General features: G+C 38.1%; 1 protein-coding gene across 1 annotated transcript; it reads right to left on the minus strand.

Annotated features, from left to right (window-relative positions):
* Positions 1–5,498: 5,498 nt before the first annotated feature.
* LOC6053686 (aspartate--tRNA ligase, cytoplasmic) lies at positions 5,499–14,943 on the minus strand. Its single transcript, XM_038263294.1, has 5 exons — positions 14,736–14,943; positions 7,695–7,804; positions 6,651–7,636; positions 6,207–6,589; positions 5,499–6,139 (listed from the first exon to the last, which is right to left on the minus strand). Exons 2-5 carry the CDS (start codon positions 7,776–7,778, stop codon positions 5,976–5,978), a joined length of 1,617 nt encoding a protein of 538 aa, XP_038119222.1. The 5' UTR covers positions 7,779–7,804; positions 14,736–14,943; the 3' UTR covers positions 5,499–5,975.
* Between the last annotated feature and the right edge of the window lie 1,280 nt (positions 14,944–16,223).

Below are 16,223 nucleotides of genomic sequence, written 5' to 3' on the forward strand. Positions count from 1 at the left end.
TCAACCTGTTGTTCCTTTGTGGTCTATAACTGTGTATATACTGTATCGTGAATCTATGGAATCTACATATTAATAGAATGTCCTTGATTAATCCATCTAGTGGGACAGTAAAATGTTTCTTGTATTGATCTGAATTACAATCCAGACTCGATTATCCGAAAATTGGCTTCAGATTAAAGTAGCCAGGAAATAGTAGTTTATGCAACAAGTTGCAAAAAGAGGATTTTTTCAGCACGAGTCGTACATTTATCCAATCCAAGGTTCACCGAGTTGGATAAATAAGAAGAGTGCTGAAGAAATCAAGTTTTGCAACGAGTTCCATACAACATTTTTTGCAATTCCAAAAAACACACACTGAGTGAAATTTTATGTCAAATTTTCATGTATTTTGTCAATAAATCGATTAAAACAAAAAAATGTTGAAAAGTGTTACTTTTCGAAACAAGTGCTGAAAAGTTCAACTTTTCAGCAAACATTTGAGTGCTGAAAAGTAGAACTTTTCAGCATTTATTTTGAAAAGTGTTGCTATTCGATTCTGTTATTTTTGGTACAGAAAAGTAGGCTATTTCGTCGTTCAAGAATGACAGGAAAAGTAAGTAATTTCACGACAGAATTGCAAAAATGGTTATTTATTTTTATTTCCATCTGGTGGAAAACTGTAAAAATATTTTAAGTTATTGAACATTTCTAGCACAATTATTTGTGTTTTTGACGTAGACTTACGTCTTTGTCGAAGGTACTGGGGTGCCATTCCAAAAAACCCGGGCCGAAGGCCCTGGAATATTGCGTCATCCGTCAATCGCTTATATCTTCCTTCCCTCAAATCGAAACGGCACGATTTTGGTTCCATTAGATTCGAAAATTATTCAGCAATTTGCTATTAAATTTTCAATGTTGGCAAAATAATTTTACTATTGTAACAACTCAATGTTTTAAAATATTTTCAAAATGCAGAGACTTTGCAAGCAAAATGAGCGCTTCCCACTCACGGACGGGAAGGTCAAGTACCTATTTTGAGGGGAAAATCACACAAGCAGCGCGACCGGTACCGGTCGCGAAAAACGAGGGGAAGTAGCGGGCCGAAAACATATATAAGAAACAGCGCCAGATTTCAGCCCATCATTCACGTCTCAGACGTCGGACCGGCAGCAGCAGCAGGAAAGCTCAGCCTAGAACAGCAGCAGCAGGAAAGAGAAGGACCAGAACTGCAAAAGAAGCGCGCATCGCCTTCTCGTCGTCACCGTCAGCCAGTTGCCTCTCGATGGCCGGACCGTTTGGATCTTTCGTGGTAGGAGGGGAAGACTTCCCAACTCTTCGGAGTTGCCTCACTCCATTCTATGTTTCCATTGTTTAAATAAGGCTTTCTAGTGAAAGATTTACCAACACATTCAAAGTATGGTTACATGGCAGTTGCGGTCCGATAGAGTTGACTGGAGTGTGTAAGTTCTGTTTTACTGGGGGGTCTATCTCCCATTTACGATCTTATTCCGTTAATGTATTTCAAGTATCTAGCTAATTCTTCAAAATTAAGATATGGAAAACTCTATGTCCACATCTCAAAACTTTACGTAGTCTACGCCATTCCGGTTATGTCTGTGACATAACTACTTTGACTTTTTTTTGTGTTGATGACTCAATTTGGTTTTGCTATTTTTATTTTTGGCTTGGGGACCATCCACAAACCACGTGGACACTTTTTTTGGAAATCTTTTGTATGGAGCATGGACAATTTAGAAAATTTTAAGTTGGAAGTTTTACTTGTTTTATGTGACTTTGCCAATGTTTTTAAAAATGTAATTTTTTTAGGGGTCTACTTTGGCTGTGTGCTTTACCAACATTTCCGATATTTTAAGTAAAAAGAAGTATGCAGTAATTTTTCTAGTTTCCCAGACTATGCCTCTAGGCATTTTTTTACAATTTAAATAATAATGGTGCCATTTTATAGCAGAAATGTGAAAAACAAACATAAAATTGAAAAAAAAAAATGACTGTAAAAACATGAAAAAATTAGATAGGAAAAATGTAATGATAGAAGGTGGTAGAGTAGGCCAAATACTACCAAAAACAAACATAAACTAAACAAGATAAATGCAAATTAAAATACTAAAAATGAAACAAGAAAAACATAAAGCAAGAGAAGTAAAGTTTTTCGTAGAACAAAAGTTGTTCAAAATGACCTCTAAAACACGGGAAAATACAAATTCTCGAAAAAAAAAATTTGGCCAGTAGAGGGTTAATAACATATTTTTGGAGTTTCTATCAGCTGTGTGTTGCATCATAATCCGTTTTATAACAATAATTTCTTTAACTGAAGCACTAACAAGCGTAAGAAAAATTAAAAAAAAAATAACCTTCAAAAACAAAGAAAGAAAAACATTATGAAATTTAAAACTTCATGAATTTTCGAAGGTTATTTTTGCATTTTTTTTCCTTCTCCATCGTATTCGTTCTCCTTAGTACCAGTAAACTCTCTCCCCATTTCTAACAAATCAACTGTTGAAAGGTAGTCCATATCTCAACTCAGGATCACTAGCGTGCCCAGCTCTTTGAGGAAGGTGGGGCAATAATATGAACGTTTTGAAAATTACGTCATATATGGACACCCCCTGACCAAATTAAGAACAAATTTCTCAGGGAGGGTAGGGCAGTTGCCCCACCCTGTGCACGCTAGTGCTCAGGATAACAACTTCACCGATGTAAGCAACCTAATAAAATGAAATGAAATGAAAAAAAAATCATGAATACAAATATCCAAAAATTTAAAAAATAAAAATCTGAAAAATCATAAATCTAGCAAAAAAAAATTAATTTTTTTTTTTCAAAAAATCAAGATGTCTGTCTGTAAAATTTAGAAATTCTTAATTAAAAATATCAAAAATGTCAAAATAAAAAAATGTAAACTCAGCAATAAAAAAACAATAAAAATTTAATCAAATTTCAAAATTTTCAAATATCCGGGCTCAAACATTTTAAATTTTACTATTTGTTGTTTGAATTTTAATAATTTTCAATTCAGGTTTTTTAATATTTGTATCTTTCTATTTTTCTCCCAAAGAATTTCAAAAGCGCACGCACCGACACATACGCACAAAATGAACTGTCAATTTTTCTTAAGGGATCACGAAAATCTTACTTGCTTTAAAATGTATTTTTATTTATAAAAAAATATAATTCCTAAAAATCAATTTTTTGGTTTTTTTTAAAATAATTTTTAATAGTCAATTTTTTTACAATCGTAAAGTACTTTAAGTTTTGGATTGAATTTTTCTCTTAAAATAAAAACTTTCCGCGGTACTGTACATACAAAAATAATTAGATATTCAAAATATTTTTAAGGGTACACAGCAACCAAGGAAGTTGTTGTCTTCTTATTCTAAAATTGTTGAACTTACGGACCCAATCCTGAAGTAATTTGATTTTAAAAATTGACAAATTTTGCTGTAAATTTTTATGGACATAGTAGCTTAGGGGATGAATAAAAAACATATCGATAGTTTCCGTAGTTTAGAAGATACTAATATGTCTGTAACAAAAATCTGGGTGAAAAAGCTGTGGTTGATGTGCACCGTTAAACAGCCTTGAAAATGTGCTTAATATTATTATAAACGCGAGAAATGCACTTCGCCATACCCCCTAAACTGTCCACGTGGTTTATGGATGGTCCCATTTATGTTTGTTGGTTTTGGAAGCGGCAAGTCATGTTTAAAAACTAGGTAAAGGAATGTTTGCCTTTGTATTTAAAATTTCGGGGATTTGAGATTCAAGTTACTTTCAGACAGTTTAGTTGTAGTTGTTGATTCAAGTTAGTTAGTTTTCCTAAAATGAATAATTGGGCATAAATTATTAGATAAATTGGTCAAAGTGTACTATTTTATTGGCAGATCTGCTTCTAATTGTAATGTACGACAAGACTACTGACGGACGCGACAGGACGGGGCCCAGAAAAAAGTCCTCAAGATTTATATTCCCTAGACAAGTTAGTTTTCATCTTTTGTTTTCCAGTATTTTTTTAATTTCCTTTAAATTTGAAATACATTATAGATTTCCTTTGTATAAATCTCCGATTAGTTACATTTTCTTATTTAATTAACGAAAACGAAAACGAAACGAAACGCGAGAAATTCACTTCGCTGTTTTTTAATAGATCAGACTTTTATTTCCATAAACATTTTAAAGCTTTTTAAGCCGATTTTAAGGGGGGAAATATTCAGCTTATTGGGCCTTATTGAGAAAAGTGTGTATGTGTGTCCATTTCGAAAATGTATTTTTATCTTCCAGCTGAGAAAACTCTCTTTTAACTTTTATTTTTATTTTTCACTTGAAAATCAATCAAATAGCTTAGATCGACGGCAACATTTCAAAAGGCATCATGTACATTTTGACACTTTCTGGGTTATTGTATATTCTGAAAGTACTTCTAATAAGCTACCTCTCCACAAAAAATGAACAAAAGTTACTTCAGTAAAGTCTGTTTAATCATGATTTTAAATAAAGTAACATAAACAAAATCTCTGCCATCAGCAGTCCCTGTTTATATAGCCCTGTCAACCTGTCAAACAAAAGGCTACATAAACCTCGTGACGAAAAAAAAAGCAACATGAAAAAAGCGCCATGTACATTCGGCGAAGAAAAACAAATCATAACAAAGCGCCCCCCTCAGTGACAGAAGGGTGATATCGACGTTGGTGATTTCAAAAGAAGTTATGTTTGTTTTTCTTAAATAAAATTACGGAAATAATGTTTTATTGAATATGGATGATCAAGTATCACCAAAAGCAATGTTTTTCATCGTTTGTTATCATTAGAACATCTTATTTTGCTTTTATATAAAAATGGTAATTGAAAATGGATGCTCAACATTCAAATGCGTTTTTCTCAAAACGCATGGTTTGCACATGATGCTTTTTGAAATGTGGGCATCGAGATATGAAATTGAGAAAAATGATAACTGTAATTTTTTTTTCTAAAAAAAAATATCTGGAGTTTTTTTTAATGGGCCATATAAACATATGAAACACAATAGCTTATACTGTTGAGTTTTCGCGAAACACTGGGTTTCCTCCAGATTTCTAGAGCAAAGTACTGGATGTTGTAGGCTTTTCTGAAAGAGCACACGATTTTGAACAAAACTGCATCAATAACTCAGCGATGGAAATGCATATGGGACATTCATGCGATCATGGGAAGTATACGTTATTTATAACATTTAGGTAAATATACTAGTTATAATGATTTCATGGATTTTTACCAATAAGAAGAGTAAAACATATGTATTTGTTTACGTTTTGTCGTTGCCAACTCTGAATGCTCCAAAAGGATAATAATTTCAAGTTCTGCGCATATTCGCCAATACCATCGAAGAGCGTGTAGTAAAAACGAGCAAAAAACACATTCACGAGAGAAAACAAAAACAGAGCGAAAGGACACGTGGTTGTGGAAACAGATGAGAGACAACAGACGGGTGTTAGACTTTGCGTTCGAAGGAAAGACATGAAAGCACGTTTTCAAAGTCGAATTTTCTCAGTTTTATTTGCATTTTTTAAGTCACATATCTCTCGGGCTGTGCTCACTCTAGCAATTACGCACGCGTTCACCACACACACGCAGTTTTACCATGCTTTTCGCGCGAACTCCAGGTTCGACCTTTTTTTTTGTTCAAGTCTTGGACTTGATCGCTTGAAAAGGAAAATTAATCGAAACAAAAAAAAAACTTCAAGTCTTCTCGTGTGATCTGTTTGACAAATTTTGATAATTCTTATGCGCTTTTTTTTCTTCCAATTGTTGGGATTAAATTAAGTCTTTTTTGAAAGTGGTGGATTTTCGATTCCCTCGTTTTTTTTTTTTGTTCGTTTACACTGGTTCACAATTTTTGCCTAGTACGAGAAGGAAAACAGAAAAACACAACGGTCGAGAAATTTGGGGAATGAGCATGTTGAAACGAAAAAAAAAGAAAAACAAAATTGAGCCGCAGTCCCTTAGGGTGTGAGTCGCTTCGGGTCGCGCGGGAACATGGACGTTTTCCGGATGTTGTCCAGGCCCAGGTACAGCATCACGACGCGCTCCATGCCGATGCCGCCGCCGGCGTGCGGTGGACACCCGAACCGGAACGCCTCGATGTAGGCGGCGATCTTGGAGGTGTCTGCGGGGGGTCGAGCGAATTGTTAGTTTTTTTTTTATTTTTTCTGTGGGGTGATGAGGAGTCTTACCGATTCCGTGATGCTTTGCTCGCTCGACCAGGTACTCCGGATCGTGGATACGTTGCGCGCCGGACAGAATTTCCTCGCCGCGCATAAACATGTCGTACGAGTTGGAGTACTTCGGGTTGGACGGGTCCGGCATGGTGTAGAAGGGTCGCACCGCCAGCGGGAACTTGTCCAGGATGTAGAAGTCGGTGTCGTACTTGGCCTTCACCAGTCGGCCGAGCAGCTTCTCGCTGGGCGTCGACAGATCCTCCTCGTCGTCCATGGTGACGCCGGCCTCGCGCAGCATCGCGACGGCCTGGGCAAACTCCAGCTTGAGCGGGGGTTCGAGGAATTTAAACGGTTCCACGTTGTACTGCTGACCGACGGCGGCGATTTCGCGGGCGTAGCTGAAGTGAAATAGTTACAGAGTTAGAAATTGAAATTACTTTTAAACTCAATCGGTCTCACTTGTCGCGCAGTCCCTTGAAGATCTCCGTAAACGTATTGCCGATCGTGTCCAGCACCTCGTGATAGTGATACTTAAAGGCCATCTCCAGATCCAGCCCCACAAACTCCGTCAGATGCCGGTGGGTGTTGGAATCTTCCGCTCGGAAGACCGCTCCCACGGTGAACACCTTGTCAAAGTCGGCCGCGATCGCCATCTGCTTGTACAGCTGTGGCGACTGAGCCAAGTACGCGGAATCTTTAAAGTAGCTCACGGTGAACACGTTCGCACCGCCCTCGCTCGCCGCCGAGATGATCTTCGGCGTGTGGATCTCAGTGAAGCCTTGCGCGGCCAGAATGTCACGGAACAGCTTGCACACTCCCGCCTCCAGCCGGAAGATGGCCTGATTGGCGGGCGTTCTCAGATCCAGCACGCGGTTGTCCAGCCGAGTGTCCTGGTTGACACGAATCTTGAGCGCTTCCGGATCGTCGGACTTTTCCGGCCGCGCAGCGTCCTCAATCTGCAGCGGCAGCTGGGCCTTGGCCGCCGAAACCAGGTAGAACTCGGTCGCGTGCAGTTCCAGCGTCTGCTCCGTGCAAGCTTCAATCTTCGCCGCCACCGGCACAACTCGAGCGCGCACGTCGACGATGCTCTCACGCGGCACACTCCCCGAAAACTTGACCATCTGCTTAGACACGGCCTTGTCGTTGACGGCCACCACACACTGCACGGTACTGCTCTGCTGGCGCAACACCAAAAAACACTGCTTGCCCTTGCTACGGGTCGTGTGGACGCGACCACGAACCCACACCAGCGCGTCCTTCTCGCATCCGGACAGGTCGTGCACGGCCACAAAGGCACGGTCCGCATGCCGGCAGGTACTCTGGATCATCTTGGTCGCACCGTACAAACCCTCGGAATAGTCCTTGCCGGCGTCCTCACCACCTTCCGCCGAGACATTCTCCGTCTGGCCCTTTTCGGCAGCGGCGGCCGCCTTATGTTCCGCTTTCTAAAAAGAACCAAAAACATTAGTCCTCATCACACAGCATCGACCTCGAGGAACTCACCTTGGCTGCTTTCGCGGCGGCGGCTGCGGCCTTTTTCGCTGCCTTCTTGGACTCCTCCTTGAGCGCTGCTGCTTCCTCTACCATCGTTCTGTTTTGTGCTTTGATGAAACCTGCAATCGTAGAACTCGATTTAGAACTGTTCATGCTCACGGGGAGCGAGAGCTAAATTAAGCGAGTGCAGAGTGTGTATTTATTTCACTGCCACGGTCAGCGCGAGTAACGCGACGTTACGTGTGGGGGGAGGGTAGAGAGCATGGCGACGTTATCGGTCACGTTGTGAAATACACCCACGCGAAGAAAGAGGAGAAGAAAGCTGTTTACCACCCACAACACCCCCCACTTCTTGCATCTATTGTCAGTTATGACGACAATCTGTTTGGAGATCCCTGGCATTTTTGGTCTTCCTCTCACTCTCTTCTTATTTGCTTCATTCAGAAGAAATGGCACAGTGAGACAGTTTGGCGCCGCGGGAAGGTCAATATTTGTTGCAGTTTTAAAACTGTGTATCGAACATGATGTACAGAGTGAAATCGGACATATTTTTGTTTTCTTTTCTTTTTTTTCTTACCATTATGTGGTCTTTAAATACATCAAAAGTTCCAAGTCATGAACTACTTAAAAATAAATTGAAATTAATTGAAAAATAGTGCATTGAGGAGATTTTTATTGTACATGAAAAAAAAAATACTTGGAAGAGACATATTAATGAAAAAAAAAAAACTAATTAAAATAGGTATTTCAAATTCGCAGAAGAGCAACAAAATTGTTTCAACAAAGTTTATTTAAACAACAAACAATTTAAAAAGTGCTTGCTCAACTTTCAAAAAATGTTATCCAAGAAATAGCTAAAAAATAAGCATACAACCTTCTAATGTCGATTTTGATTGTGAAAACTTCAAAACAGATGAGAATCTGTGAATCAAATTTAAAGGAAATTTTGTTATCTTCCCGAGCAAGGGTAAATTACAATGGGAATGCGTACACCTACCCCCTTTTCCATTACTAATACCCAAATTGGTATTATATAAATTTTTGAGGTTTTTCTGATATTCGTTTTCGTTTTACGGAGCAAGGTGGGGGACGCGGTCCGGTTTCTTGTGGAAAAAAGGGTAGTGGCCGAACTAGTATTGACTTGAGCAGTTTAACACTGAATAAAGAAAATCTGAAATTGTGATTCAAAGTAAAAAAGCCCGGAATAATTAAATTTTTTAGTTAATTAAATAAAAAAATGTAACAAATCGGAGATCTATACAAAAGAAACCTATGATGTATTCCAAATTGAAAGGAAATAAAAAAAATACTAGAGAACAAAAAATTAAAACTAACTGCCGACCTGTCACGTCCGTCAGTGGTCTTGTCGTACATTACAACTAGAAACAGATCTGCCAATGAAATATTACACTTCGACCAAATCAACTAATCATTTAAATCTAATTATTCATCTACGGAAACCTAACTAACTTTAATCAACAACCTAAACTAAACTGCCTGAAAGTAAATTTAATCTCAAATCCTCAATTTTTTTATTACAACGCCAAATAAGGTAAAGGACCTTTTTAAACCAGTCTTTCCGCTTCCAAAAACCAATAAACATAAATGAACAGTCCATAAACATAAATGAACAGTTCATAATTTGAACACTCGTCATTAAGACGACTATTTCGTGCCTTTCATTTCATTAGGGCATAAAGCCTTGCAAACAAGAGTGCATCTCTATCATACCTTATGTAAACTGTAATTTAAGTGAAGGAGACACACTCCTGTTCACAAAACCCATGCGCCCTTTTGAAATGTTAGGCTCCATTTGATCGTCAGAATTACAGTACACTGAGGGAAAAGCTCCTAATAATACCATAAGTTACGTCTTATGAACGAGGTCCCAGCTGTGTCCATTGAGGCGCTCACGAAATTTATAATTAGGCTTATGAAAGCTTTATCAAAGCTTATGAGATCAGATCGAATCAGCGCATGCTTTACATAAGTGTGATATATTGTAATATTATAGTAGTCTATGATTTAGTAGATCATAGTAGTCAATGATATGTTAGGTCAATAAAGAATTATTACCACCCTTATCAATCTACTGAACGGACCTGTTTGGACATCCCTCTCAACATTACATTGGCGACGAGCGGGAGTCTTGGAAACGAAGAAGTTGAAGTTGTTTACTGAAAAATCAAATTTGGAACTGAAGATCAATTTATTTCAAAATTTAAACTGTGAACTATTAGAATCAAATTTATCGAACATTCAAGTTAAGATGGCGAGAGTAAGTCTAAATGTATAAAGAAAAAAATTAAAAAAATAATAATTTCAAATTATAAGAAATTTCAGCCATTTTTTTTTTTAATCGGTAAGGTTACGATCTGCCGGGATTGGAACGAATTAATCGTTCAATCTGATTTTTGTCGAGACTCCGGTCTGGCAAGAGAAACGGTAGTACTCCGGTCTGCCGGGATCGAAACGAATCCGTTCGTTTGATTCATTTTTGTCGAGGCTCCGGCCTGACAAAGGAATCGACAGTACTCAGGTCTGTCGGGATCGGAACAAATCCGTTTGTTCGGTCTATTTTGTCGAGGCTACGGCCTGACAAAGAATCGGTTTGACTCAGGTTAACCGGGATCGGAACGAATACGTTCGTTCGATCTAATTTGTTGAGGTTCCGGCCTAACAAAGATATCGGTTTGACTCCGGTCAACCGGGATTGGAATGATCTATTCATTTAATCTTTGTTGTTCAGATTCCGGTCTGACAAGTACAAATAAAATAAATTGGCAAACAGAAAATCTGAATAAATTGAGATATATTTTTCACTGAAGTCTAGAAACTTAATTTATTTCAATATGATATTTATCAAAATATATTTTAGTTGGAGTGTAACATTTTACTGGACCAACCAATGTTCGATGGGGAGTATGGAAAGATCATTTTTTTTGGCTCTAATGGCATTGAAAAGAATTAATGCTCACAATGAAATGTTAAATGCTCTACATTTTTTTTTTTTTTTTTTTGGCGGACCTGATGTCAGAAAAGTTATTAAGACATGTGGAGAAAATACTGTTGAAAATTTATTTGAAGCTGCTATGCTGCTACAACTATTTTGCACAAAAAATGTCATTACGATATGAAAGACATCGTTTTCGGTGAATGTTGTTCAATCCTAAAGAAAAGTTGGATCATTTTGTTATTCCTTTATGTTCTCAAGCAAAACTATGTGGTTTTGATGATCAACTTGAAGAGATGTTGATGGATCAAATTGTATTTGCGACGCTGAATGATGATAAATTACGGGCAAAATATCTTGAATGTGACAGAACTTTAGATTAAATGCTAAAAGTTTGCCGTACTCATGAGTCAGACAGAGCTCAGGTACATTCTATTTATTTTGCAGAGAAATTATTTCCAATTCAAATAAAACTAATTGGAGATACAAAGAGGAAAGCAAAAGATTCTTCGATTGATGTCGGAAATAAGAACAAAATGACTTACAATTTCAATCCACAGTCTCATATTGTAGTTAAAAGGACTGGAACGAGATTAACTATCAAGAATAAGTAAACCGGAGTTGAATTGGATAAACATGTTAATCATGCAAAGAAACCACTTTCAGAGAGTCCATTTTGAAAAGGAAATAAATGATAGATATGTCAATCCAACTGAGAAAAACGTTTCTTAATCCACCATTAGGTGGGTGGTGCCTTCCTCACATTTACAATGTAATAATGAAAATAAGTTTATGAAAAAATATATACCTGATACAGACTTTTCCAGAAAACATGCAGACTCTCATTTGAAGCAATGTGGCAACCGGGCGTTTCGCATCTGGCGTGACTCTCGCACGTAAACAAATAGACCCGGCCTTTTGAGGTTAGGCAAAAAATCACCCTTTTTTGTATCTACAAAAATCTTTTTCTTGGCATAACTTTTTAAATACTTAACTAAACAGAATAAAATTTAATAGGGTCTTAGGAGACCCCAAAACGAACAGAATAAGGCGGATCCGGCCAAAATCGGTTCAGCCAGTTCTGAGATAATCGTGTGGAAAAAAAAATCATGTCTACACACATCCCCACAGACATTTGTTCAGAATTTGATTCTGAGTCGATAGGTATACGTGAAGGTATATCTAGGAGGCGTATTTAAGAAGTTAATTTTTCGAGTGATTTTATAGCCTTGCCTCAGTGAGGTGAGGAAGGCAAAACGGCAGCACAACGATTGGAGAAGATGTCAGCACGCGTACTTCGATAAGGATTTCCATGAAACCGAACTACTTATATGATTATTCATTATATCAATTTAAAGAAAATCTAAATTAAAATTCATGTTAAAACAAGGAAGAGATGTGATATATTGTAATATTATAGTAGTCTATGATTTAGTAGATCATAGTAGTCAATGATATGTTAGGTCAATAAAGAATTATTACCACCCTTATCAATCTACTGAACGGACCTGTTTGGACATCCCTCTCAACATTACAATAAGATTTTCCAATGCTATTCGTTCAGTGCCATGTTGTTGTTTTTTTATAAGAACTTTCAACAAAGTTCATAAGATTTTCCTATGGATTTAATAGTTTGGACATTCGCTATTCACAAACGTCAGCAGTGTGAAAATAGATATGGCGTCGGAAGAGCGAATCGTATTGGCTTAGCCTTATTACCTGAATTCGTCGTAAACAATTTGTGGGAAGTTGTTTCCGAATGGAGGACCCGTAACGTAACTTATTGCTTTTTAAGTTTTTCATGGCAAAGTAAACTATTACTTCACTATATGAGTTAATTTTACAGGACCTTGACTTTAATTTCACAATTGAAGCCGATTCCTTAGACTCGGTCTAGATCAATAGTAAAAGCGAAGCGACGAGCACATCCCAGAGCACCAGTTCACCGATCGAGATGCCAGTTGGAGTCTCCGGCAAGAACGGCACGGATCCTGTGGCCCCCGGCCAGAACCAACTCGCAATTTTTAACGTAAGTACATATATTTGTAATGAAACTAGAATTTAACCTAAATTTCACTCCGCAGACCGGTCCGGTAGAATCGATCCCGAGCCTCCGCGGAAGTTGGGCGACGAACGCAATTCTACCGATCGAGACACCAGTTGAAGGTTCCGGCAAGTCCCTGACCGGTTCGGTAGAATCCAGTAGAAAATTTTCCATTCTTGAACTTATTGGATCATACTATTTCAGACCGAATAGTTATAGGTTTTTACCGATTGTATCTATTCCTAAAAATTGTTTACTTAAATACAAACAAAAAAGCAAAAGTCAGAAAAAACTTCTTACAAATATCATAAGATTGCTCAATGAAAATTACGAGTAAAATTTACGAATTAACACTGATATGCATAATAAAATTATTGTTGAAGTCATAAAAATCTTCGTACCAATATCATAAGATAGCTCAATGGAAATCTTAAGTGACGGCTTTGTCCAATTTCCCCTCCCAGACATAAGAAAATCTTATGACATTCTAGTAAAATCCTGATCTCGAATGGTCATAAGACGTACTTTCGCCAGTACTTTTTTCTGAGTGTAGATCCTCGATTCGCAACAATGGTCTATACAACCATAATCCGAAAACCGTTAGTTCAACAGATTAACGAATTTTGTCCGATATCATTACATTATTGATTGACCGAGACTCAATGGAAATTTTGACATATCAAAATGCTTTGTATTATTACTTAAATGGAAGTTTCAAATTTATGCACGTAACATTTTTTTAAATAAATTTCAAAATCTATTCTATCCTACAATGCCTATAAGAGGCCTCTGTTTCTGTTTTGAGTAAGCGCTGGTTTCAGAGTTCATTTGTCAATTTAAAAGGGGTGGGAGACGAATAATTTGCTTTATGAACTCCTACTCGGCCTTGGGACCACCTCTTAAGACACTGATGGCTCCTAGCTAGGAATTAAACCTAGACACAGCGTCGAGGCCCGCTTCGCATGGCAAAAATGTTGGCTAGGTGGAAGTGATATTATCACGAAATTTTATTTTAAAGCCAACATTGCTAACGGCGTCGAGGTCCTTACTCATGCCCAAGGAGTTAGCAAATGAATATTTGGACTTATATGAATAAAAAAACGAAACTATTGGCACTACGCCCCCCGGGGCATGGCCCCTCTAACGTGGGATTTCTGCTCCAGCGCCTCTGACGAGACAGGAGAAAAAACTTATATGAATAATAGTTATTGAATAATTCGGACTTATGAATAACACACAACTGTGCATTTATCCTAGAGTCAGAACCATACGTCAGTGTTTATTTGGTCGAAGTGTACTAATTCAATGGCAGATCGGATTTTAGTTGTAATGTACGACAAGACTACTGACGGACATTACAGGACGATTGCCCAGATTAGAGGTTTCGACATCACTCATATTGTAAATTATGAAAATTTAAGAGCTTTCGGAAAAAAACGGTATATTTACAAAAAGAAATTTATAAAAAGGAAAAAGCATTTTATAACAGTTTTTTGTAGCACACTAAATTTTTCACAAAATACCTTATTTTTTCGAAAATATTAAAATTTTATTTTTAAATTATTATAATAATAATAAAAATAGTGCTAAAAAAGCTAATTTTGTCCCAAATATCCTCATTTCGTGCACCACCGTGCCATCACAACCAGATTTCTCTTGTGACTTGTGACGACGAGGAAGAGTCCCTCCCCCCTTTTCGCCACCGGCACCCGGCGCTCGGCTTACATAACGGTTTGTTTGTATTGGTAGGGGGGTTTGCACACATCGAAATAAAACACCAGACATTGTCATTCCTCTTGCTAGCAGAAAAAAAAGTTAGAAAAGAAAAATGCATCAGCCAAAGCTGATTTCTTGAACATTGCATCATTTCAACTTTGGCCCCCAATTCGGCTTCTTATCAAAATAAAATTACCACACCACTAACAAGTCTTATCAGTTCAATTCGTAAAAAGTATGGTTCCAAATTTATCAGCACGAGCTAGCCCCAAAAATTTCTTCCCCACCAGAGCATGCTTCTCCCCCAAGAAAAAAAAATCCGGTTTTTCGCCCTCACCTGAATGAAAATTACAACCGCAAACGTCCTTCCGGGAACCGGGCTGCCTTGGTCACTGTGCTAACACTTCCGCCGGCGGGTTTTAGCGCATAATATTGTCACTTTATGCAAACTTTCGACCGAAATAGCCACGGGAAAATCGGCTGTCTGCTGCAACTCTACACGTCGCGAGTTTCGAGGATGGATTGAAAATTGCACGTTCGTGACGCATTTGACAGACCGGTGACAGTTTGGCTGTGCGCGAGTGGAATGCGGCAGGGGTGGGCATTATTTTAAGCTTGGTAGCGATTTAGGGAGCATTAGCATTAGCTTATACACTGAGCACAATGGCCAGTAAAAACATGTTTTACGGCAAACAAATCCGGAAAACTAACAACTGTCAAAATGCCGCGATTGGATTAGAGTTAATAAGTAGTTTGGAAAAAAATGATATTCCAGCACCTGCCGAATTCTGCAATTCTACACAAGAGTGCATCCGTACTTTTCAGCAACAATAGATACTTTTCTCCTATTAAAAAAAACTCCAGAATCTTCTCTCTTCTTCTGACTGGCTCCTTTCCCTCTATAAAAAGGTCTATTCCTGTGCCCGCAGTAATGCAGAATTTCTGTATCTTCTGAAGAATTTTGCACATACCTAGCAAAAGTTACCTTTTAAGTTCTTTTCTGCAACTCTCTTTTTTGCTGAAAATCTGTAAGAGAGCAAAAAAACTTTTGCAAAACATGCAGAAGAGAGTGTTCGTGCAAGACGATATTCTTGTCCGTCCCCTGTGTGTTTATTTCCCTACCACATGTGTATTGATCAGAGGGGACGTAGGGAATTCGATTTCAGCCTCTGGTTGAACAGAGAGAGTTGCAAAAAAGTACCGGAACAAGCTGCAAAGAAGTTACTTTTGCACGCTGCAGTATCTTGCAGAAGCTGCAGAAATTCTTCAATTCTGCGGTCATGTAATAAACCTAGTAGTTTTTATGGTTTTTATTTGTGTGTCGGAGTATAGATTGCGGGATAAATGTATTCTTTGTATACTACAAAGTTGTTTGGATTGGCATACTCATCATCGTTCTAGAAGAGAAAAAAAAAACGCACTTGGTAAGAAACCGGTCAAGGAAAATTTCAAATGAGAAATAACAACAGCGAAAGCAAGCCAAGATGGAAATCGTTCCTTTCTTTTTTGTTTTGCTGTTTGTAAATCTATTTCTTGACCCCAATTCTTGGGAGGTATTGGCCCTGTTAATTGTTTTATAACAAATCTTTCTTTTTTGCCTTCCCACTGGGGCAAGGCTAAAAAATCAATCGAAAAATGAACTTCTTAAACACACCTCCTAGATATGCCTTCACGTATACCTATACCTCGACCTATACCGTATCAAATTCTGCACAAATGTCTGTGGGGATGTGTGTAGACATGATTTTTTTCCACACGATTATCTCAGAACTGGCTGAACCGATTTTGGCCGGATCCGCCTTATTCTGTTCCTTTTGGTATCCCC

Source organism: Culex quinquefasciatus, chromosome 3, assembly GCF_015732765.1.
Source record: "Culex quinquefasciatus strain JHB chromosome 3, VPISU_Cqui_1.0_pri_paternal, whole genome shotgun sequence".
Taxonomy (NCBI): domain Eukaryota; kingdom Metazoa; phylum Arthropoda; class Insecta; order Diptera; family Culicidae; genus Culex; species Culex quinquefasciatus.

Excerpts from the sequence above, each read along its gene's own strand:
- LOC6053686 (XM_038263294.1), bottom strand. The coding sequence starts at position 7,778 with ATGGTAGAGGAAGCAGCAGCGCTCAAGGAGGAGTCCAAGAAGGCAGCG. Across the intron at positions 7,637-7,694 it reads CCGCCGCGAAAGCAGCCAAG|AAAGCGGAACATAAGGCGGC; the intron begins GTGAGTTCCTCG and ends GGTTCTTTTTAG. Across the intron at positions 6,140-6,206 it reads AGCAAAGCATCACGGAATCG|ACACCTCCAAGATCGCCGCC; the intron begins GTAAGACTCCTC and ends GACCCCCCGCAG.